Source organism: Mauremys reevesii, linkage group 17 (genome assembly GCF_016161935.1).
Source record: "Mauremys reevesii isolate NIE-2019 linkage group 17, ASM1616193v1, whole genome shotgun sequence".
Lineage (NCBI taxonomy): Eukaryota > Metazoa > Chordata > Testudines > Geoemydidae > Mauremys > Mauremys reevesii.
In genome coordinates, this window is record NC_052639.1 from 4187202 (window position 1) to 4211475 (window position 24274).

At 49.5% G+C, this 24274-nt stretch overlaps 1 protein-coding gene and 2 long non-coding RNA genes across 5 annotated transcripts; 2 read left to right on the forward strand and 1 right to left on the reverse strand.

Annotated features, from left to right (window-relative positions):
• LOC120385189 lies at positions 1 to 23752 on the forward strand. Of its 2 annotated transcripts, none has more exons than XR_005589343.1 (4): positions 1 to 300; positions 6225 to 6341; positions 10271 to 10325; positions 23627 to 23752. It is a non-coding gene; the product is annotated as an uncharacterized LOC120385189 (long non-coding RNA). The 2 variants fall into 2 exon arrangements; XR_005589342.1 differs by lacking the exon at positions 23627 to 23752 and adding an exon at positions 19606 to 20011.
• Positions 632 to 2357, forward strand: HEXIM1 (HEXIM P-TEFb complex subunit 1). Its single transcript, XM_039504291.1, has one exon. The coding sequence runs from the start codon at positions 932 to 934 to the stop codon at positions 1949 to 1951; it is 1020 nt and encodes a 339-aa protein (XP_039360225.1). The 5' UTR covers positions 632 to 931; the 3' UTR covers positions 1952 to 2357.
• On the reverse strand, positions 7228 to 11324 carry LOC120385188. Of its 2 annotated transcripts, none has more exons than XR_005589341.1 (3): positions 11180 to 11324; positions 8763 to 8896; positions 7228 to 7571 (listed from the first exon to the last, which is right to left on the reverse strand). It is a non-coding gene; the product is annotated as an uncharacterized LOC120385188 (long non-coding RNA). The 2 variants fall into 2 exon arrangements; XR_005589340.1 differs by lacking the exon at positions 11180 to 11324 and adding an exon at positions 9278 to 10784.
• Positions 23753 to 24274: the final 522 nt, after the last annotated feature.

The following is a 24274-nucleotide window of genomic DNA, read 5'->3' on the forward strand; positions in this document are numbered from 1 at the left end:
CCTCCCACGCGTGTGTCGCTTTTAGGCCCCTCTCGTTTCCAGTCGGAGTTCACCCCCAATCCCCACGCTGCGACTGAGGGGGAAAAGTGGCTCAATCCACAGACTTATCCGCTCAACCCACGAAGCCATCCAGGACTATTTTGGATCGTACCATTCCTCGTCATGGGGAGGGAAGATAGGACATTCCGCGACACACACACGGAGAGAAAGGGGACCGTACGGCTACTGACTTTTGTCCTTAGCGAGCCCCTTGAAGGTCACTTGGAGCCGTTCACGTTTAAGACCCCTGGAAAAACAATGGTAGGGACCAAGTGCTACCCCTACTCTCTCATTGGTCTAGCCTCAGATGAAGGACCAATGGTTTTCCCGAAGAAGCCTCGGAGGCCAATGGGTGGTACTGTGGACTTAGCCACGCCCACTGCTCTAGCTGATTGGGCGCAGCCGAGGCCCCGCCGCGCCTCTGGGAACCGTAGTCGCTCCAGCAGGCGCGGGCCAGGGAATCGATCGGGACGGGAAACCACAAATCCCAGCATACGCCGGGGCGCGGGGTGGGCAGCGCGCTTGCGCCGAGTGGGGCGGGGTCTGGTGCCTTTATATAAGGCGAGGCAGCGGGCTGCGAGCTGCAGTTGGGAGCTAGGAGCGCTGGGGTCGGGAGGTGGAGCCCCGGGAAGAGGCGGGGCTGGGCGGCGGAGGAGGCTGGCCCTGAGATGAGTGTGCCAGGTCTCGGCGCAGCAGCCAGGCAGCGGCCCGCTCCGGGGCGGGACTAGAAGCGTTAACCCCTTGGTGGCCGCGGACGCGTTAACCCCTTGGGGCCCGGCGCGGACTGACTCTCGATGCGCCAGGCTCGGGCGCGCCGCGGGGAGAGCGCTCGGCCCTGAGCCCCGCCTGAGGCGCCGAGCCCCGGCCAGCGAGCAGCAGGAGCGGCCCGGCCATGGCTGACCCGCAGCCGCCGTCCGGCCCAACTTCGGCCGCGGAGCCGGCCCCGGAGCCGGCCGGGGGGTGTCCGGCGAGCGGAGCCGAGCAGCAGCAGCAGGAGGCGGCGGCGGCGGCCGGCAGCCCGCGGGCGGAGGAGCGCGCGTGTCAGGCTTCCCCGCCCGCCGGGGCACGCCAGGGCGAGGGCCGCCCGGAGGGAGGCGGCGAGCAGGCGGAGGGCGGAGAATGGGCAGCCGGGGAGGGGCAGCAGCCTCCCGCGGACGGACAAAGAGCCGGGCCCCAGCCGGCCGCGCAGGGCCAGGGCTGGGCCGGGCCGGGGGGCCACAGGGACCGGCCCCCCGTGGGGGGCGAGGAGGAATGGCGGCAGCGGCAGCTGGGCAAGAAGAAGCACCGGCGGCGCCCCTCCAAGAAGAAGCGGCACTGGAAGCCCTATTACAAGCTCACCTGGGAGGAGAAGAAGTTGTTCGATGAGCGGCAAAGCCAGCGGGCTTCCCGGCTCAGGGCGGAGATGTTCGCCAAGGGGCAGCCGGTGGCGCCGTACAACACCACCCAGTTCCTGATGGAGGATCACGACCAGGAGGAGCCGGATCTTAAGACTGGCCTCTACCCCAAGAAGGCGGCAGCCAAGTCAGATGATACCAGCGAGGAAGACTTCCTGGAGGAGGCGGCAGACGAGGACGGGGGCAGCGACGGGATGGGAGGCGACGGCAGTGAGTTTCTCCAGAGGGATTTCTCAGAGACTTACGAGCGGTACCATGTGGAGAGCCTGCAGAACATGAGCAAGCAGGAGCTGATCAAGGAGTACTTGGAGCTGGAAAAATGCCTTTCCAGGATGGAAGATGAGAACAACAGGCTGAGGCTGGAAAGCAAAAAATATGGGGGGGACTCCGCAGAGGATCCTAGGGTAAGAGAACTAGAGCTGGAACTGGACAGGTTGAGAGCTGAGAACCTGAAGCTGTTGAAAGAGAACGAACTTCACAGACAACAGGAGAAATCTCTTTCCAAGTTTGGAGAGTGAAACTTTTGGGGATGGATGGGTGGGTGGGGGTGGGATTTTTACATTGATGGAATGTAACATTATATACATGTGTATATAAAAGACAGTGGATCCTTTTTATGATACATAATCAGAATAAACCACAGCCTTGTATTGTTTTTGAAGCTATAGCTATAGTGTAGTGTGTGTTCTGTTAACTATGTGCAACTGAGAATTCCCCCCCTTAAGATAGATGTGACTCCAGGGGAGGGGTGTGTCTTTTTGATGTGCAAGTAAATTTGACTCAACTTATGATGCATTTTATGTTTAAACCAAAAGGGGAAAAAATCCAGGGGGAGGGGAAAAAACCTAGGGATTTGTAAATCAGCCAAATTCTGAAAACAATAAAATTCATTATAGAGTTCTAATAAATTTAATTACTTGTAAATGGAACCGTTTCAGTGTGATTTCTAGAAGAATATTCAAAATAGCATTCTCCTAGGTGGGAATATGTTTTGAATAATTAGTGATTTGTATTTTTAAATGGCTTACTGCCTAATATAAAATCAACAGAACTAAGGCTTAGACTTAATACTTTCACATCTCTGGTCCCTGCAGCCTACAGAACTTCCTATTTCCAATTCTAAACCACTAAAGCTCTACTGTAAGTGGGTTCATATAAACCCATTTTGTGTTGTGGTGCCTTAGCAAATATTTTTGCTGTAACAAAAGTAAATGCAGCTGGGTTGGTGGGCAAGTGGTGGGTTCTTTACTTTGCTTCTACTTTATCATGTTTTTGTAGTAGTCGTCACTTATTCCAACAAAAAAATTACACTAACATTGGCCTGCTTTAAGTTTCAAGGATAGTTCTGAATGTCTATTCTCATCTTTCATCTGTCTAGAGCTGCTAAGAACCTAAATAAGCACTACCTACAATTTGTTTGTGTTTATAGGAACCTTGATATTTTTAATATACTTTAAACTGCAGAACAGAAGTCTGATCCTTTAATAGATGCTTAGTAAAATTGTGCAATAATCTTTAGGAATTTTAATGTACAGAAATGTGACCCACAAGTGATGGGGATAAGGTAGATCTGAAATTTTTTGCACGTTTATGTAATCACAGGACATTCTCTCAGTGCACAGACTAGTGAGATCTCCTTCACCCTAAAAGACAACCTGGTGTGGATAGTACATGCAGCCATCCTAACCCATAATAAAGCCATAACTAGTAGCCATTTAAACATATGCAATTTTCAATTCCTCAACCTAATACTGAGTGACTATTTCTACCAATTTTGATACTAGCCTGTATGTAGGGTTTACCCAACCCTATCTAGTCAGTGTCTGAGCAGCAGCTGGGCTTAAACTACAATATGCAAGTGGAGCAAGTTAGATTCACCAGCTAAAGGTAGTTACAGTTGGGATGGGCAGCACAAGTAATCCACATTTCAAATAGAAATGTGGATATTAGTCCAGGGAATCTGCAACAGCTGGCCATGCAGCAACCTAGGGCCTCCAATACGAAGGATCAAGATGGATTTTAACTACATGTTCCTTGCAGAAATTCTGCTTTAAGGCATGTATTGCTATCCATTCTTAACTTTGGAAAGAAAAAACAGAAAATATTAAAGATCTAGTTGTAAATAGGTTTGTCTTAATTTTCTTTCCTTCTGCTATGACATTAGTCAGCAGAGTCGGGCTGGTGCACTATAGCTTCAGTTGTAGAGAAGGAAGTCTGGTGTGAAGGAGGCACTACAGACCATAATATCAGCCTTCTGTAGGGTAAGACTGAATGGCAGAATTCAACAGCAAGGAATGAGTTAATTCCAAGTACAAATGAAATTCTCTCCAAGGAATATAAATACTATGGTTTTAAACTTCCACTATTCTTTCAAGTACTTTGTATGTAATATTTCCACATTTAATTCTTTTGAATTATAAAACATGCAAGATTGTGTTTGTATAACATTTTGGAGGATGGAGGGTAAGGTACAGAAAAGGGCAACAATAACGATTAGGGGTGTGGAAAAGCTGCCATGAGGCTAGATTAGTAAGGCTGGGGCCTTTTCAGCTTGGAAAAGACATGACAGAGGGAATATATCTATAAAATCATGACTGGTGTGGAGAAAGTAAATAAGGAAGTATTGTTTACTGGTAACAAAAATTGGGGGTCACTAATTGAAATGAATAGGTATCAGGTTTAAAACAAACAAAAGGTATTTTTTAACATGATGCACAGTCAACCTGTGGAACTCCTTGCCAAAGGATGTTGTGAAGGCCCAGACTATAACAGGGTTCAAAAAAGAAGTGGATAGGTCTATCAATAGCTAGTAGCCGGGATGAACAGGGATGATGGCCTTAGCCCAGAGTGGGCAAACTACAGGCTGTGGGATTACCACCCCTGTGGCGCTGCAGGCCCTGTGCTGCTCCCAGAAGTAGCCAGCACCATGTCCCTGTGGTCCCTAGGGGAGGGGGTGCAGAGGGCTCTATGTGCTGCCCTCACCTGCAGGCACCACCCCCCACAGCTCGCATTGGCTGGAAATGGGGAACTGTAGCCAATGGGAGCTTTGGGGGAGGTACCTGCAGGTGAGGGCAGCATGCTGTGCCCTCTGTCTCTCCTCCCCCAGTGGCCACAGACACATGGTGCCAGCCTCTTCCAGGAGTGGGGCAGGCAAGGAGCCTGTCTTAGCCCCACTGCATGTCGCTGCCACCCTAGAGTGGCTCCACGTAAGCAGCACCAGGCCAGAGCCTGCACCCCTTCTGCACCCTAACCCCCTGCCACACCTCTCCTGCACCCCAACTCCTTGCCCTGAGACCCATACCTGCACCCCAACCCCTGCCCTGAGCCCTCCCTGCACCGAGTTCTCTCCTGCACTCCACACCCCCTTTTGCACCCCAGCCTCCTTCCCTGAGCCGCCTCATACACTCCACATCCCTCCTCTGCCCCAACCCCTTGCCCTGAGCCACTTCTTGCACACCGTGCCCCAGCCCTACATTCATAGCCCTGCATGGAATTTCCCCACCCAGATGTGGCCCTTGGGCCAAAAAGTTTGCCCACCCCTGCCTTAGCCTCTGGTTGCTAGAAGGTGGGAATGGGCAAGGGATGGATCACTCTGTGATTAGCTGTTCTGTTCATTCCCTCTGGGGCACCTGGTATTGGTCACTGTCAGATGACAGGGTACGGGGCTAGATGGACTTTAAGTCTGACCCAGTATGGTGGTTATGAGAAGGAAAATAGCAGATGTGTATTATTGCACCGTAACCTCAACATTTAATATTGGCGCTTCAACTTATAGCAGGGGTCAGCAACCTTTCAGAAGTGGTGTGCAGAGTCTTCATTTAGTCACTCTAATTTAAGGTTTTGCATGCCAGTAATACATGTTTAATGTTTTTAGAAAGTCTCTATAAGTCTTTAATATATAACAACTATTGTTGTACATAAAGTAAATAAGGCTTTTAAAATGTTTAAGAAGCTGGGCCTTTTAATTCATTTAAAATTAAATTAAAATGGGGAGCCCCCCAGACCGGTGGCCAGGACCCGGGCAGTGTGAGTGCCACTGAAAATCAGCTTGCGTGCTCCCTTTGGCACATGTGCCATAGGTTGCCTACCCCTGACTTACGGTAATATACCACCATGAAGCTTAGTTTCTAACATTAACATGAGAAATGTAATTACATATGAAGAAATGTTTAGGCAAGTGTCACAGCAGTGGCTATCCCAAATATAAAACCACTTCTCTTGTCTAGTCTACACTATACTACAACCCACATTCACTGGCACACATTTCCACAAGCTAGTTCAAACACTCAACAAATGTCTGTTCCAGGGCATTTACAAAGGTGTTAGCAATTCTCCAAATCAATGTTTTGATTTAATCAGTGGTTTCCACATGGGATTGAGTTTTGGGATCTCGGGAGTGATTTACTGGAAAGGTGAGAGGGGGGTTATTTCTAATAACTTTTTAAGAGGGATTTCCAGTGAGAAGAGTATTCCTTCAGCTCTTGTGTTTATACCTGTTAACCTGCAGCACATCAGGCAATCCTAGGTGATGGAACATGCTGCAGAGACAGAGACTGTCCCCACAACAGGGTTGGCAGGTTAGAGAGAGGTAGGCTTCCCTCCACCTCCTCTCCCCCCCCACCCCTTGGCCTCTCACATTAAAGGGCTTTGGCAATCAGTAGAAGATCTGGTAACTGACAGGTAGATCGTCTTAAGTTGCAGAACACCAGTGCAATACATGCTCTTGGACTCATCTACTAGAGCCAGGCCTCTACATTATGCATCTGCTGCATCTGTGAACTTTTTGTCTAGATCCAGCTAGAGTGAAGAGAAGTCCAGACTGGCAGTGCTAAGCACATGCCCCACTGTGGCCAGATCATCTGAGGGTGTTCCTGTTCGGTGCAATCTTCTTGGTAGCCAAAGATGAAAGTAAGTGCTTTGAGGGTTGCAGCTATGTCACGGGGGGTGCAGGGATAGCACAATGGTTTGAGCATTGGCCATCTAAACTCAGGGTTGTGAGCTCAATCCTTGAAGGGGCCACTTAGGGATCTGGGGCAAAAATCTGTCTAGGGAATGGTCCTGCTTTGAGCAAGGGGTGGGACTAGATGATCTCCTGAGGTCCCATCCAACCCTGATAGTCTATGAATCTATATCAAAGGCACTAATAAATCTGGTTTGACCTAAGGCACGATGGGCTTAACTTGAAGAGGGCAGATATGTCCCCAAAGGGTAAGGCAGTGGTGCCTGCCAGTTCTTTGAAGTGTTTCCCTCTAACTAGTTGTTTGCACCAAGTATCCTTTATGCAGGTTCCAATTTCTTCACTTCACTAAGATCAAGGAGACTGCACTAGAAAATAAATCTGTATAGCAGTGGCATGCTGCTGGCATTGCAGCCACTGTCATCTAAATATTACCTACTGGTTGTACGTAGATGTTAAACAACAGTGCTGACAGGATTCAGCCTTATGAGACTCTGCATGTCAAAGTTCTCACCCATCATGACTCTGGGGTCTGCCGGAAAGGAACACACTTGCAGCAATTCTGTTTGCTCCTGCCAGGACAAACAGGCAGGATGATCAAAATATACTTCAACTTTATAGCAAGCAATTACAAGAGCCTGAAAATAGGGTTTGTACATGATTTGTAAAAAATGGATCTCTGGACTGAGAATGTTTAAACTTATTTCATTGTGAGGTTTTTCCACTTGCTAAAAATAGAACTGTTGGAATACTTTCCCTTATTTTAGGCACAAGATGAAGAAACAGCTGATCCCAGAAATACAAAATTATATAAAAAAGAGATACTATCAAATCCTGTTACAACTCGTTGTCTTTTTAATGTGGGTGGAGAGCAATGCATCAGCAGGATGCTGATTCATTTTGCTAGTTGTAATGAATGCTGTAAAGAGTAACACTCCATGTTACTACCTGATAGAAAAGAAAAGGGTTTAATTCTGATATTGAACAGATCCATAATTACTTGCATAACATTTTTCTTTATATTTAACAAGTGTGGCAAGTATCAGAGTAACAACCATTCCTGTGGTCTGGAACTACAGGAGTTCTCCTCCTGGATTAATATGTCTAAATGAGAGTGGTGGCAGAGGGCAATCTTTGCAGGTCTTTCTGGAACATATCCCTTGGAATAGTGTACTCATTCCCTTCAGGAAAAAGTGAGAACAGCAACCACTGGTTAAAAACAACATCTGAATAGGGAAGAAACTGTAATGTTATCATCTGAAAACTGCTTCTTTATCAATGAACAGTATATCAAATGTGTTGAAATGCTCAACCCATATATACCCCTAACAGTGCTAAGAATGAAAACTAAAAGGTGTTTCTGAAGCACAAAATGGGATCATTACGAGATCACTGAGAACACTTGAGTTCTAGGCAATATATATTTTACTAGGATGGCATGGCAGTATGCCCTGTAAGCCACTCATCTCAATGTGGATCAATTTTTCATATACAGTGCAATGGAGAGGCTCAGAATGGAAAACAGAATGTTTGGTCTTGTCTACACACAGAATTTGCACCAGTTACACTTCATTTCTTTAGATTTAAATAGAATATCAGGATTGGAAGGGAGGAGGTCATCTAGTCCAACCCCCTACTCAAAGCAAGACCAATCTCGAGACAGATTTTTGCCCCAGCTCCCAAAATGGCCCCCTCAAGGATTGAACTCAACCCTGGATTTAACAAGCGAATGCTCAAACCACTAAGCTATCCCTCCCCCAAACAGTAACAAAGACTCTGCGTGCCCTGACAATTAAATGTTGCAACATAATAATACCCCAGCAGCATTTAAAAAACCAAACAGACAGACAGGGACAAGTAACTAAGTAAGCCGGTCATCTACAAAAAGCTCCCTTCCAGCTCCCATAACTCTGGGAACATACCCTGAGTCCTCTCCAAAAAGCCCCATCAAACAGATGGCTTCAGCAGTGTGGTGAGGTCACCAAATTTGGGCTATTTTGGACTGAGGGGAGCAAGTTCTAGGGCCCTGATTGAGAGCACAATCCCCTATCTTAATCAATTTAGTTACCAGTGCAAAACCTGGTGTGGATTAGTTTAAACTAATCAATGTGAGTGCTGACACTCAAAGTTGCACTAGTTTAACTAAATAAATTTAAAAATCACACCTTTAGTTAAGCAACTTTTGATATTTAAATCAGGCCTCAGTTTGGTTTTTAAATGGTTTTAAAACCGTCATTAGCATAAACCTGCAGCTATATGAAAACAGAGCTAAATTAAATATAAATGGGTATTAAAAAAAAGTCATATGGAAAGATGGTTATACACCTGGACAGTTAGAAAAGGGGGTAAGCCATGATTAATAAAAGCCAAACCTTTATATAAACTGGTGAAACAGCATGGAAGCAAAATATTCTTTGACTCCAGAGTAATGCAAGCAAGGAATTTTCTGCAGGAAATTGTCTCCGCTCAGTTTGATCTTCCCAGTGTAAAAGATCCTTCATCACTCCTGTTGCACATTTTGTAAAACAGTTTTCAGTAAAATGGCAGCACTCAATCTCAGGGTTTTACAAACTACGACCTACACCTGATGATACTGTTGGGCAGGTCAGCATTATACTCATTCCACAGGTAGAAGAAACTGTGGCTAAGGCCCAGATCCACAAAGGTGGAAGTTAGGAGCCTAAATACCTTTGTGGAGCTGGGCCTAAGTAACTTATCCAAAGTTGCACAGTGAGTCTGTGGAAAAAGTCAGAAATACATCCCAGATTTCCTAGTCCCCAGTCATACACTTTAAGCAGTATACGTATATGTTAAATACATTAAAAAGTGAACCATACCTTTCATGTACCACAGCATTGGGACATTACCCATGCATCAAGATACTTACCATACACACTGTCACAATCCCCACTGCTCATCAGGACGCTGGACCTGTTTGTGCCATCTCAAGAACTGCCTTCCATGCCACCTCTATTGTCTTGAGGTTTGCACATGAGGAACACGCTACTCACTTATTTTGTGTCTCTACAGCTCCTTTCTAACAGCTAAAGGAATGAAACTAATCACTCATCAGGGTATTTCAACAACTAGTTGAAAAGTTACCAGTCGAGCCCTAGCCCTTGAGACAGGCAGGTACTTTTTAAAAAATCTCTACAAATGGCACACTGACAGTTGTTGCCTCACTTCACAATAGCAGCAGAGAGGAGGCCACATTAAATGTGACCCATTGGGTTCAGCAAGTGAAAATTCCCTGGGGGAATTTGGGGTGTGGTATGGTTTAAATGCATAAAATAAAGGATTATCGTCAGGGATCACTTTCCAGCCTAGAAAATTATACTGTATAATAAAGTACAGTAGAAGCATGGAAAATAGACATTTTCTAGGAAAATGCAAGTTATTGTACCAAATGTTCACTCAAAATAAAATTAGATCTTCCTCTCAGTTATGTCCATGTTTGGTTTCTGATACAAGACTAACTTTGTATTAATTGTCTGATCTCAGAGTCAGATAAGTATTTAGAAATTAACAGAAAAATTAAGTAAAATTTCAAAAAATTAGTTTTTCCTAGAAACTATTTACTCTAATTTCTATACAGTATTAAAAATAAGCATACACCAGGGAGTGCGTTTTGAGAACTCTATCATCAGGTATTTGGGTAACTGTATGGATGTTTGTATTTGTGTTCCAACACTAGTTCAAATTCTGCTCTTACACTGGTGTCCATCTGGAGTAACTCTCTTGCAGTCAATGAAGTTACTTCAGATTTACACTGGGGTAAAAGATCTGAATTTGGCTTTCAATTACAAAAATATAACCCACACATTAAAATAATAGTTGTATTCACACTGGATTTTTTTATCACCTCTATTTTTACACATAGGGAGACTGAAGCCCAGAAGTCCCAGGATTGCAAAAGATTAAAATACAAGTGAATGGTAAGGCCCAGATTTCACATCTCCCGACTCCCAAGCCCGTATCCACTCAAGAGAAACAAGTTTCACTTGAGTTTAAAAGCTACTGTGGAGTATTAGCAAATCAGCCATTACTTTTGAACATAAGTGTAAGGAAGAGAGCTGTATTGTACTTTGGAGGCTAAGTACTTTTCAGCTAAGTGATTATGCAGCAAAAGAACTGCATTAGCTACTTCCTCCGCAAACATGTCGTCTCTTTGATGTATTACTGAAATAGGCACGGGCTGGCAGGTGTCCTTAACCCAGGAGACAAGACCTGCCCAATGGCCGAGTTTACTGACGGGATTGTAAGGGCATTTCGTGACCCGCCCACCCGTGCTGAGCTAGGCTAGGGCCTTCTGGGGGAATAGGAAGCCCCGTGGCGCTGCTCCCGGTTCGTGCACCCCCCCGCCCCGAGCTCTCTAGGCACCCAGCTGTGCCCTTCCCCGAACGGGGGGCGGGGCACGTTACAAGGCCCACAGGGGGCTGGGTTCAGCCGGGGGGGGGGCGAGGGGCGGCCCACGGCTGCTGCGACCCTTCGGGGTCTCGCTTAAGGCTCGGGGTCAACCCGGCCCGTTGCACGAGCTGCCCCCTCGGAGGTCGGGACCCCGGGCGCGCGGGGCTGTAAGCGCGAGGGGAGGCGCGTCCCCGAGGCCGGCCCCCTCCCACGGCCAGGCCAGGCCCACCGGGGGCTCGAGCTCTGGGCTCGCCTCCCCGTCCGGCTGCGAGGCGCAGGACGAGCCCCGGGGCTCCCGCTGTGGGGAGGGAGGCGCAGGACCACGGGGCTCCGCGTGCCGCGCTAGCAGGGGCGAGGGCCCGTGAGGGGAGTAGCCGCTCACCCCGGCCAGCGCGCCCCGCCCGCCACACAAAATGGCCGCCACCTCGCTTGCCCGGCGGCTACGGCAGTCCAAGTCGGAGCGGTCTGCTCGCCCAATCAGCCTTCGCCGTCGGGATGATTGGCGGCAGACGCTCAGACCAATGGAAAAAGCGTTCACTGGGGAACGTGCGTAAAGCCAAGAGCGCTGCCGCAGGGGCTTGTGGGAATTGTGGTCCACCATGAGCGAACGCGCCCGCGAAGTTGAATAGGACGTAGGGCCAGGAAGGGACTATAAATCCCGTGAGGCACCGCTCCGGCCAGCGGTCGCTTCTCTCTCCTAGCGGACGAGCTGCGGTTTCTCCCACCCATGGGGGCGGGGACAAGGGCAGGGGGGCGGGGGGGCTGCACCTGGCGGGGGGCCAGCAGATAGGTTAGGGGCGGTGATGAGCTGACCCAGCCATCAGCTGTTCGCCCCTCCTCACAGGGCGCATGCGTTCCCTTGCAGGCGCCTTAACCCTGTGCTAACCTCCCCATCGCAGTTTGCAGGCGTGCCCCATAGCCCAGTGCACACACCCTGCCATCTCCTCCAGTGTTCTCATGTCATCTAAATACACCTGCACAATGCAAGACTTAACCTCTTGCCATTTGCAGGCATTGCCCCTAAGTACCCCCCCAGAGGAGTCCTCCAATGTCATCCTTTAATCCTGCACAATGCATGGGGTTTCCATTTGCCATCTGCAGCCTCTCACTCCCCAAATGTAATTTGATGTAAACGTCTCTGAAAAAAATGCAGCAGTGTTCCCTAGCAATTTGCAGTCTACTTCCTGCAAAATAAATTTCTCAAACCTTTTTGCCCAGATATAATTGATTAAAATATACCAGAAAAATGCTTGAGTTTTCTTGTTGCCATTTTGAAGCAGTTTGTTCAAAATAATCCCCAAATCTATTTCAAAAATATATTTCCATCAAACAGTTACAGATCCACAAAGCACAAGTTTTCATGTTCAGTTTGCAGCCTGCCCCCACCGGGAATGTAATTGTTTGAAGGAAATACATATGCAGAAATGCACCAAGCATAATGGTTTTAATTAGCCGCATCTGCAAAATGCATGACTTTTTCTAATGCTGTATGGCTTGCAATTGCCTGTAGCCATTTTTCCTCCTCAAAAGCAAAGAGGTGGTGAGAATGTTGCCTCAGTTTGCAACAGCCAAAACTGTGAAGGCTCTGTCCAGCCAGTAGTCGTAGAGACTGAGGAGTGACTTTTAAAAAAAACAGAAACATGATCTTACACATTTTGGAAAACAGCACAGAACTGGGGCTGCTATTTTGTAGACCTACGGCAGACTCTCTAGCTCACTTGGGAGGGAATAATTTCATTTTGGATGCAGTTTTTCTTGGGAGGAAGGGATGTGTCTAATGAGACATTTAAAATTTCGCTTTCTGTTTTTCCCAAACTTGTGTGGAACGTCACGGTTTGATGATCCCTATTTTCCTTGCCCACAGAGTAAGACCTGCAGCGGGAAGCTTAGCTGGATCTTAGGCCCTCCCTTTTGTTGCAAACTGCAGGCACTTAACTCTTTGATGTCTTTCTCTTATTTAAAGATGTTACTAGCAAACGTTAAAGTTCCCAAATGTAGGTGTGCCTTAGAGAAAGAAAAATGTCTCCCTCTCCTAGCAGAAATGGACAGGTGCTCTTTTTCTGCCCATTTGTTAAATACTGACAGTGTGGTTGGTGCTGTACATACGTTAAAAAGGAAGGCATGATTTTTGCTCCAAAGAGTTTATAGTCTAAGCCCCAATCCTGCAAACTGCTGCCTTTGTGGACACAGGGGTCTGCCTTTATGGAGCAGTCTGCAGGATCGGTCCCTTTACAGACAGCAGAAGAATGCACTGTGACGGTCAAAGAAACGAGGAGGCTCGGGGGCAGTGATTTAATTTCACAAATTTTCCTAGTGTTTCTCCTGTTGTTACCAGATGCAGTGTTGCCTGCCTTGATAATCCATCTGCTAAGCAGCCTTGGTGGCTGATCCAGGGTTATCATAAACTGCCTCAGATGTGGTGCCATTATTGTCAGACTTTTTGGAAGTTTTAATTCTGGTGAACAATGTGACAGAGTAATGTCAATATACTTTGGGGGCGGGGACGCTTTTACCCTGCTGCAGCTTTGTGTGTTGGTCACAGATTTTGTGTTAAACATGCTCTGTTGTGGTAAACAGTGCAAATTGATTTTATTTCTTAGCTTTTGTTCCTATACTTTGCTAAAGCATTTTTTAAAAAAACAATATAGCATTAGAAGATTGGCCAGAGAAAATACATTGGGAAAATCAGTCCTGCACTAGCTGGCACAATGGACCAGATTTTCAAAGGTGCTTGGGTGCCTAAAGATGCAAAGTGCATCATGCTAAGAATCTTTCTAAGATTCCAGTTTTAAAGCAAACAACCTCAGTTTTGAAATTCAAAACTTCATTCCACTGAAGGTCAGTTTTTACATTGAAACATGCAACATTTTGAAATTTCAAGTGTTCTGGAAAAAAAAACAATAACTAATAATACACCCCAACCATTTTGTAAAAATGTGTGTAAGGTAAAATTTGGGGAGTGGAAATGGCCCAGAATGAAATGGACAATTTTTTATTATTTATTTATTGCAAATCATTGTCTTCTACCCTTCCCTCGTATATCTATATCTATATATTGCATAGCTTTAATAGATGGGGGCGGGGGGAAGGATAGCTCAGTGGTTTGAGTTATTGGCCTGCTAAACCCAGAGGTTACCAACGAAGTGGGTATTCACCCACGAAAGCTTATGCTCCAATACGTCTGTTAGTCTATAAGGTGCCACAGGACTCTTTGCTGCTTTTTACAAACCCAGAGTTGTGAGTTCAATCCTTGAGGGGGTCATTATAGGGACCTGGGGCAAAAATGCATCTGGGGATTGGGCCTGCTTGAGGATTGGTCCTGCTTTGAGCAGGGGGTTGGACTAGATGACTTCCAGAGGTCCCTTCCAACCGACCCTGATATTCTATGGTTTCTAAACAGTTTCACTTCCTGGTTCTCATGCACAAGCATTTGCTGCAATGTTTCAGCTACCAATACTGCAGGGGAATGGTGGATGTCATTTTGGTTTTAACTATCTCCTTTTGAATTACAAAAACAGCCGCAAACACCCTGGAAGTATTGCTTTTCACTTTAGGTTTTGTAAGTGATTACAGAATCTCAGTTCAGGGCTGTACTTGTCCAAACTGTGTCCCCTTAAGATCAGGGAGAAATAGTTGCATCTGGGTGAGTAGTGTGTGCCTATGATCTTCATTAGCAGCAGCGTTGGTAGCGACACCTATAGTAAAGGTTGCCTGATGCTTTCCATTATAAGACCCTGTTTTCAGTTGCTGATAACTTTGCCAAACGTCAACCAATGCCGCAGAAATTTTCCGTGTTGAGTCTCTGCCATTTTTTATTTGTTTGGTTTTTTTGGGAGGGGCATTAATTAAAATGGTTCAGCAGTTTCTGAGAATTAAGTTAGAAGCAAATTCTTTAATGCTTTTTCATTACCAAGCTGTAGTGCCTGGCCTCAGTGCTCTGGAGCAGGAACTTGAAATTTCTCAGAGAGGTTGCCCTTGTGTCAGGGATGTGCCTTTTACTGTCCCTATGATTATCCACCCAAATATGGTCAAATTATAAGCCTCTGGAAAAAAATGGCAGTTTGCACATGCTCAGTGGGGACTTGTTTTCCAAATAGTGCATCTGCAGTGAGCATGCTCCATCCCCTCACAGCTCAGTCTGAGCATGCACCATTCCCACAGAGCACCTGAGCACTGGGAGCAGGAGTCTGGCTTATGGCTGAAGGGTCTGAGCAGGACTTTCCATGCAATTGCACCTGTAGACTGCTGGGGAGCCAGGCCCCCTGACAGGGCGATTCTCTCTCCTGCCCTCTCAGTGCCCCCCTGCTCACGCCCAGGCAGTATGCAGGAGTAGGAAGAAACAGCCTGATTTGAATGCAGAGGGCTCAGGAGCTGTGGGAAGGGGGAGAGGAATAGAGGGATGAAGTCACCTCTCAATCTTTTTGAGAAGCTGAACAGATTGAGCTCTTTAAGTCTCCCACTGTAAGCCAGCAGCTCCCAAACCCTTGAGGGTCACGCCACCCCTTACCTCTGTCTATGCTTCCCCAGGGCTGGGAGTGGAGATGCAGCCTTTGGGGGTGGGGAGGGAATGGGGCCGAGGCTGGAGGTGCAGCTGGGTGTGGGTCTGGCACCGAGCTGTGGCATGGGGCTGGCAGTGAGCTGTGCCCAGGCTGGGGACGGGGCAGGGTCTGGGTGGTGCCCTGCTGCGCCCCCAGATGTTCCTCCACACTCTGAGGTGCGCCCCACAGTTTGGGGATCTCTTCTGTAAGGCATTTTCTTGGGCCCTTGAATCATTTTTGTGGCTCTTTTCTGCCCCCTCTCCAAATTTTCAGCATCCTTTTAAAACTGTGGAGGGAACTGTAACCACAATCCAGCACCAGTCTCCCCAGTGCTGTGTACAGGAGTAAAGTCACCTTTCTTGTCCTACTCTGCTCCCCTCTTTAGACCATCAAGGTGTTAGTTTTACCTTAGAGAGCCCTAAATGTTTTGGGGCCTGGGAGATGTTCTCTCCACCAGTGGGAGCAGCCGAGGTGCCCAAGCTGCTGCTCCCTCGGGAGGAACGAAGGGGAGCTGCTGGCAGGGCATTTTCCAGGGGTTCTTTGCTTTTGGAACTTGCTCCCCCATTAGGTCCATCGGAGCCCCCCCCCCCTTCAGATTATGCTGCAACATCCGTCTTTTCCCCCGTGTGTTCAGTTCAGGCTGTCGAGGAGGGCACGGGCCGCGATAGTAGATTCGTGAGCAGTCCTGGGCCTAGGTTTATGTTGTAACTGTTAATGTCTGGGCCAGCGGCGCAGAGCTCTCGATGGTGTCTATAGGTGTATTTTAAAAGTGAGAATGATGCAAGTCCCATCCAGCCCTGCTGGGGGGGGGGGGAGTCACATGGCTCTGCAGGATGGAATCTCTGGGTTTTCAGTTTACTTTTTAGAAAGGATGGAAATTACCCCAAACCCGTCTGTTAAAGGAGCGTTGAAGATGCCAAGCACTCAAGCCTTAGCACCAGCAGGAGGGGAGCAGGAGAAGACGTTGTTCCTCGCTCAGCCGGGATTTTTCCCTCACAGGCTGTTAACGGGGAGCAACGTACAGGATGTAGCAGATCACGCCGATGCTCCACGGGTCCGTGGTGAATCCCACCGGCTCACAGGCGATCACTTCCGGGGCCGTGAACTCCGCGGTGCCGTGCATCACCTTCACGGGGCTGTTCGGATCTGAAGGGGCAAGAGAGGAGCAGTCCAGCATCCCCGTCCCTGCAGACCGTGCTCCCCCCAGCAACGGCAAGGGGGCAGCCCAGCCTCCCCGTGTCCGTCTCTGGGATCCCCTCTGTGACACACTGCAGCTGCCAGTACCTTTGCATTTGCAGGGGAGCAGCACCCTAGAGTAACCAGGATCAGAGCCGTGCCGGGCGCTGCACAGGCAGTGAGAGACAGGCCCTGCCTACGGCGCTCACAGCCTAATCGACGGGACAGCTATCCCCATTATGCAGGTGGGGATCAAAGGCTCTGAGAGGTTCAGTCACTTGCCCAAGCCACACGTGGAGCCCGTGGCAGAGCCAGGAATTGCAGCCAGGTCTCCTGAGTCCCAGCCCAGTGCCTAGTCCACAAGGCCAACCTGCCTCTAGGAGGCACTGTTTTCAAACAGAAAGCAACACAAGCACATGCTTTTCCAAGACCAGATGAGAACGTACCGGTGTTCGAAGGTCTGTCTGAACTGCTCCTGTCTCTGTTTCTAGGGAGCGCTGGCCCCCCGGGGTGACTCCGGCTGCGTGATGTAACACTTTTATCAACCTCAGTTCACAGACTGCCAAGGCCCCTTTTTCGCAAGGGGCTTCGATGGCTGACGTGGTGCCATTAGGGCTGGGGCTCACCATGGAGGCCTGTGGCCCGTGAAGGAGGTGGACTTGCCGCAGAACGAGAACCAAAGCGCTGGCGATTGCCAGGGTAGGAAGAAGCCCAGGAGAAGGCTCTCCAAGAAGGAGAGGCATTGGAAACTACATATTGAGCTCAGCTGGAAGGAGAAGCAGCAGGTGGTTGAGAAGCAAAGCCAATGGGCTTCTAGGGTGAGGGCAGAGATGTTCGCCAAGGGGCAGCCAGTGGCTCCTTACAACATCACTCAGTTCCTGATGGAGAATCATGACTAGGAGGAGCCAGATCTTCAGACTGGCCTTTACCCCAAGAGAACTGCAGTGAAGTCAGATGATACCAGCCAGGAAGACTTCCTGGAGGAGAAAGAGGGGTGGGCAGAAGTGACGAGACCAAAGCAAGTTCCTCCAGAGATATACGAGAGAGACCACGTGGAGACAGGGTTGCCACCTGGCCGGTTTTCACCCAGACAGTCCAGGTTTCAGCTTGTGTGTCCCGGTGCCATTTGACTAGCCCTGACATCCATGATTTTTTATCTGAGGCAACCCTAAGTGGGAGGAAGGAGGCAGCACAGCAGCAGCAGCCGCCACCTGCAGGGCCAGGCTGCTCATGGCGGCATGTGGCGTGTAGGGGCGGGGCTTGGGGGGGAGAGGTGGAGTGGGGCGGGGCCTCAAGGGAGGAGGCGGAGCAGGGGTGGGGCCTTGGGGAAAGAGGCGGGGCAGGAGGCAGGACCTCGGGGGGGCCGTTAACAGCCATTAGAAAGCCGTCGACCCGAGGTGGAGAGCCTGGTCGGGGAGTGCCCGGGGCTGGAGGGAGGCCTCTCCAGGAAGGAGGAAGCCACCAAGAAGCTGCAGCGGGAGCAGAGCAGGGTGAAGCAGCTGGAGTTTGCCGTCGAGCTCTCTGAGCTGAGACCCCGCGGCTGGTAAGAGCGAAAGGGCCGGCGCATTTAGACGTCTCGTCGTCGTTGGTGTGCAGACTGCCCCGGCTTTTCTCAGAGGCTGCAGGCCCTTGACACTTTCCTCTCCTGCCCCCGCCTTCAGTGGCGCCCTGAAATCTGGGAGCCAGGCTGGGGCTTGCCAAGGGAGTTAGGTGCCCAGATCCCATGAAGCTTGGCCCCTAACTTGCCAGATCTCCTTTGGAAATCCCCGGCTGCAGCTTTTTAAATGACCAGATACTCACGCCCCCCCCCCATTAGAGGATGCAAACGTTACTCACGTGTCCCCCCCTTCCTGTAAATCTCAGGAGACCCTGGAGTATGTTAGGGTCTAGAGGAGACTCGTTAAAGGCCCTGGCCATGCTGGGATCACAGACAGCAGAAATTCCTTAACTCGTGTGGACAGAATTTTATCACCCTGAGACTCTCGCCAGCCCAACACCGCACGGACTAACCCTTTCTGTAGGTGCCAGCTACCCCGGGGGGAGTTCAGGCGTGTGGCCTGGAGTCCCCAGATACAGTTCAAGCATGGTTCAGCTTTACAGCATATGGAGCCAAAACATCGCTTAGACAAATCCCCAAGCAGCGTTTAGGCTTTTCCTGGGCTTGTTCCATGCACTGCAAGACCAAAGCATGTGTGGGATCTGCTGCACTGTAACCAGATCTTGCCTCCTGCTAGTTGGATAGTTTAAATGGGACTTTCCATGTCACTTAGGGAAGCGGGCAGAACCCCCTGCCTGCCATTACCCCATCATGTGTCTCCAGCACAGGCCTGAGCGCAGTGTGAGCCTGTCTTCCTTTCTTTCAAGGGCTTGTTTTCTGTTGCTTCCGGGATCTTCTTGACTTGGTTCTGATTTCGGGCCTGATCCTGAGCGGAGCTGTGCCCCCGCTGCTCCTATCAGACACAATGGGAGTGCAGGGTGCGCAACACTCGGCTGAAACATTCGGAATGACAGTCTTAAATCCTGATAGCCAAGACCCCTGTTCAGCAGGGTATTTAAGCATGTGCCTAATTTGAGACTCTGTATTGCTGCTCACATGCCTTGCTGACTCAGGGCCCGGATGTCTAGAGGCACAGGCAGAATTAAAACCCTGTGATCTCTTTAGACCAACTCCATTTCAAAAAGCACATGTTTAAAACCTAAATGATTCCCATTGTGGCTCGGAAATTATTTTTAGCTCTTGTGTTTATAGCGATTGTTTTGGAGAGGACAAGCCACCCAAATAAACGCAGAGAGGCTCTCCCAGCTGTCGCACTTGGCTTTAATTATCCAGCCAAGTCTCGGTGATGTTGCTGGCCAGTAATTAGAGAAGTCTCTGGAGTGCGGAGGCTGTTTCGGACCTGCTGTTCGTTACTATATGTTTGTGTGTGTGCTGCACCAGCCCATGGGCTGAAGTGCTGAGTAATGGTTTGATTTGTCTCTGTGCACTATTTTTAACCCCAAGATTAAGTTAAAGTTGTTTGTTGTCTCAAGTGTGTTAGTTTTTAAAATTTCATGGTTCAAAGAGCCTAAAACTTGTGTGTGTCTGTTTTTTTAGAAGACTGAGATCAGAAAAAAATGGGAACATGTCCGTAGAGCCATCATGGAACGGGCTGCTTCATATCATAGGAAGGGTGGGTGATGGGAGACAGAGCCTTTCGTCTCCAAGTCACCACTTCAAATATAGTCCAGATCAGCAGTGACTGAAGTCACTGCTTCTGTCGCCTCTGTGAAATGATTGAAGGATGCTTGTCTCAGCCAGTCTTGCCTTGCCTTCCCTACCACGGTTTTCCTTGCACCAGACATGCAGCTCCGTGGCCCTCTCAGGCCTCTGTTGGGACTCTTTTCAGCATGTGCCCCAAGATCAAATCCAATGGGGATGGAATTCACTGGAAAACGAAGCGACCGTTTGAATCTGCAGCATGATCCTGGGCAGCAGCAGGAAAGGCATGTGCTGCTTCTGGTACTTTTGGGGAAAGCTTAGTAGGGGCGGGAGAGAAACGGATCCCACCCAGGAGTGAGGGGCGGGAAATGCAGAAACACAGGCAGCTGAATTCAGTGGCAGCAGGGGTCCCATTAAAGGCAGATGTGCTCTTTGGCCCTGCTCCAGTGCAGTAATTGAGCTGCTCTGATGCTTGAAGTCATGGACTTGCTCAAGTGTCTTCCTGAGTCAGAGTCTTTGCATGGCTACCTGCACCGACGTCTGGCACTGTGGTGGTGCCCGCACACACCAGGGACTTACCTTGGCTCCAGTGATCCCAGGAGGAACAAGAACGTTCCCCCTGGAAAACCATTTCCTATCTCCACTCCTCCGTCTGTGGTGGATGAGTAGCAGCCAGCTTCCCCAGCCCAGGAGTGAGGAGCAGCATCTCCTGGGCTTTGATCTCCTTGCAGTTCACACGGCAAAGCTGGGGGTGGGGTAACGTGGAGACTGTCCACCCCAGCATGCAGCGCTCCATCTCGATCCAGTGAGGAACTGCATGTTAGGACTAGAACTGAGCCTGAATAACCCCCTGTAAAACTGGGTTGTGGCGAGCGGGAGGAGGGTGGCCTTGGGTTTCTGAACTCAAATTTTGCAAATAGCCCCTCTCTTTACAATGACCAAAAACTCCCAGCCAAGCACCCTGGTCCCTGGATATTGGCACAATATAAACATGTCGGTAGCTAGAGAGCCTTGGCCTTGCTCTAAGTCTGGATCCAAATTGTCCAGCTTGAGCCCCTCTCTTGTTGGGACCTGCAGTCTCTGCAGGCGGCACCTCTGTAATAAAGGCAAAGGTGGGTGATATCTGCTCTTGCTCCGTTCTGTCTAGACCCTGGGTTCTGACAGGCTGCCAAGACAGCGCCCCTTGATGGGTAACGTTTGAGTGACCCCAGAGGAATAGATTGACTGATAGCAAGTCACCCAGTTCCAGTTGGAGCGAGGCGACTGACGGTTTCAAAGCATGCAGCTCTCTTTGTGACGCAGGAAATCATGAGCATCACACTTGTTCTAACAGCCCTGCCCAGCGCGTTGTATTTTTTTGTATTTGATTTTGTACTTGTCTTGAAAAACTGCAAAGCACTGGCCGAGTTTTGCATGCGCTTCCCAGAGCTGTTCTATGGTGTGAGCTTTGCCAATGTGATATCGGCAACGAGGAAATGCTGCGCACTAATGTTTGCAAATGGTGGACTTCAAACAGCAAAACTAACCAGCAGGGCAAATTGCAAACCTCCCCCCGCAGTTTGCACTCTGGTTGCTACCCAGCTCCTCCACCTATTGGGGAACAGAAACAAGGTCACATGACAGACCTAAAGCCACCTGTAGACTGAGGGCCAGATTCTGTCCTGCCCTGAGATCTGCTTACCACAGGGGAGCGGGGAGAGAGCATCAGGGAGCAAGTTATATCTCCCTGTTTCATTTGGTGCATCTGCACTGGCCCCAGTCCATAGGCATAACTTAGAGCAGCTAAGGGCTGCTCTAACTTACACCAACTGGCTACAATCCCTGCGGGATCATATGCCACCTGAGAATTGGGGGAGCGCAGGTGCACGCTGTCCTGCTGCCTCCCAACACATCCCCTTCTGCCTCCACTGCGAGAGTATGTGGGGTCAACTGCACTGCTGTACACCAGCCGAGAGCCCCCTACACCAGGGGAGTTCTCCGCAGACCAGCTAGAGCCGGATTCTGCCACCTGAGTAGCTCAAAAGGGTGGGAAGGGGGAGAGAATCTGGCCCTCAGTATTTAAGTTGGTGGGATGGCTGGATAATTTTGAATAAGGAATATGTTTCAGAACGTTGCTGTTTGCTCATTAAATTCTTGCAATAAATGATCCCTTGTGAATGTCACACCCAGCCCTCGTTACAGTCTGTTCTAGTCACATCATTAACCTTTCTGGGAATTAGGAGAAATGTACCTGTCCAAAACCAGACTCAGCTGCAGAAATGTTTCTGCCAGCAAAATAGAGGCCACGTCCTGCTCCCCTTCCTCATCCGCTTGATTCCCTGCCAGCCCTTCTGCGCCTGGGGGGCTAGTCTCGGGGAGTGCAGAGCCCAGCCATTCTCCCTTGGAGCACTTAGCTCCCACGTGGCAGTACTCACCTAGTACTCACGCTGGGGTGAACGGCTGCACTAGGTCAAGCCTGTCACCGTCACTGGGGTCACTCTGGAGTTAGGGAGCAGAATCAGGCCACAGATTAGCAGCCAGGGATCCATGTTGGGTGGGTCGGTGTCTGTTAGCCATGCTACCACTGACCCACAGCGATGGGCGTGTGCGTTGCATCGTACGAATGAAAAAGGTTTACCTAAGAGCAAAGCCTCATGTTAACTGCCCAGGATATTTCACACACCAGGACTTAGCCTTGTACAGAAAACTCAGGACTGCAGAATGTGCCGCTCTCCTTCCCCCCAAAAAGGGAGCCTGATCTTTGCAGTAAAGTTCTCTGGATAGACGGCTACTGCTGGGACATGTAACCTTCCATTCCCCGCTCCCCTACTTTGAAATTACTAAGGAAGTAGAAGGAAATGAGCAAAAGGTGGATTTAAATGCCTCATTTTTGCTGGGAGGTAAATGACCCCATGGGGTTAGATTCAACCTTTCACTCCTTAACTCTCCTCGTATTTGCTTGGAAATGCTGGAGTGGCTGGCTGTGTGCTGGAGAGCTTCCGGCTAAAGTGAGCTGGGATCAGCAGAGACTGAAAGTTGTGGCCATCTGATGGCTAATAATGCTACTTTGCCTTGGAGCACAAGGTGCCTTGCAACCATTCATTAGCTTGGCCTCATGCCACGTGCCTCATGTCAGGCAGGTGGGTAACTCGTCATCCCCCGTTTTCAAACGGCGAAACTGCAGCACAAGAGGAAGTGACTTGGCTAAGGCAGTTCAGGGAGTCAGTGAGAGCTGGGAACAGAATCCAGATTTTCCCCGCCTGCCCCTCCATCACAGCACCGTCCCCAGTTTACAGAGGGGGCGCAAGCCCCTGAGAGATTAAGGCCCAGATCCTCAAAGGTTTAAGCACCTAACTCCCATTGAGCTGGGTCTAAGTGGCTGCCCAAGGTCACACAGGACATCTGTGACCCTAGCCGAGACCCTGGCCTGTGACCTAAACACCAGACCATCCCCCCCCTCCCCCGCCCTCAACTAGAGTCACCAGATGTCCCGATTTTATAGGGGCAGTCCCGAGATTCAGGGCTTTGCCGTGTATAGGCCCTATTGGCCCCCGTCCCTGTCCCAGGTTTTCACATTGGCTATCTGGTCACCCTCTCAATGGAGCAGCAAAGACTTTACCATCAGTTCCTAAACCCAACGTAGCTTTTTACAAAATAAAAACATTGGTGGGTGTCTCCTGGTCAGAACCTGCTTCTCTTCCTCCCTCTTCCCTTCTTTGGCATGAAGGGAGAGCAACCCTCTGCCTGGAAACCGCCTGTCTTGGCAAAAACCCTCTTCTCCCTGCCTCCTACTGATCTAAGGCCTCTGGTCGCTCCAACCAGGAGCTGCAGCAATAGTGGCAGGTGATTCCTGGTCTGCTCAGGCCTCCCAAGTGCTGACTCATGCCCTTATTTCTCTTGACCCCAGGTGTGTAATTGTTATATTTATTCTTCGTAGCCAGACGTCGCATCTCCTGCGAGGGAGCCCAGCTGCCGGTTTGTCGTCGCACTGGGACCCACACAAAAAGTATCATAAATAAATGGAGTGATCTCCTTTGCCTGGGCTGCAGTGCACATTACAATGGAGGAGGAGTCTCAAGGGAACAGAACCCCGACTGAGTGATAAATAAACACAGGTAAATATCCAGAGAAAGATGCATCAGAGTGACCGCGACTGCTCCCTGCTCGCTGAGACGTGTGGCTGGACTGATGCTCATTGATGTTGTCACAGGTAGAATTTCCCACCTTGGCTCCAGGTAAGGTAGACACGAGCTGGTGGGAGAGCATGTTACAGCCGTGTCTGACCTGCCCAGATACTAAAACGTGCAGTAAGCCCGATGTACACACAGTTACACCAGTTGAACTAAAGGCCTGATGTTAAATAACGGGCAAGCCACCCTGCCCTAAGCCAGGCAAAACCCCCCCAGAGTGCACACACAAGGGGGGGTCCCATTTAATTAAAGCAATGCAACATCCCCCCTTTAGTTCATGAAACCCTGGGGCTCCCCTGGCACTGGGAAAGTGGACGTTCTGCTTCACTGTATGTGCCTGATTTGGGGAGCTCATTGCCTTGGGGAGCTGTGCAGCAAGCACTGGGCACGAAGGC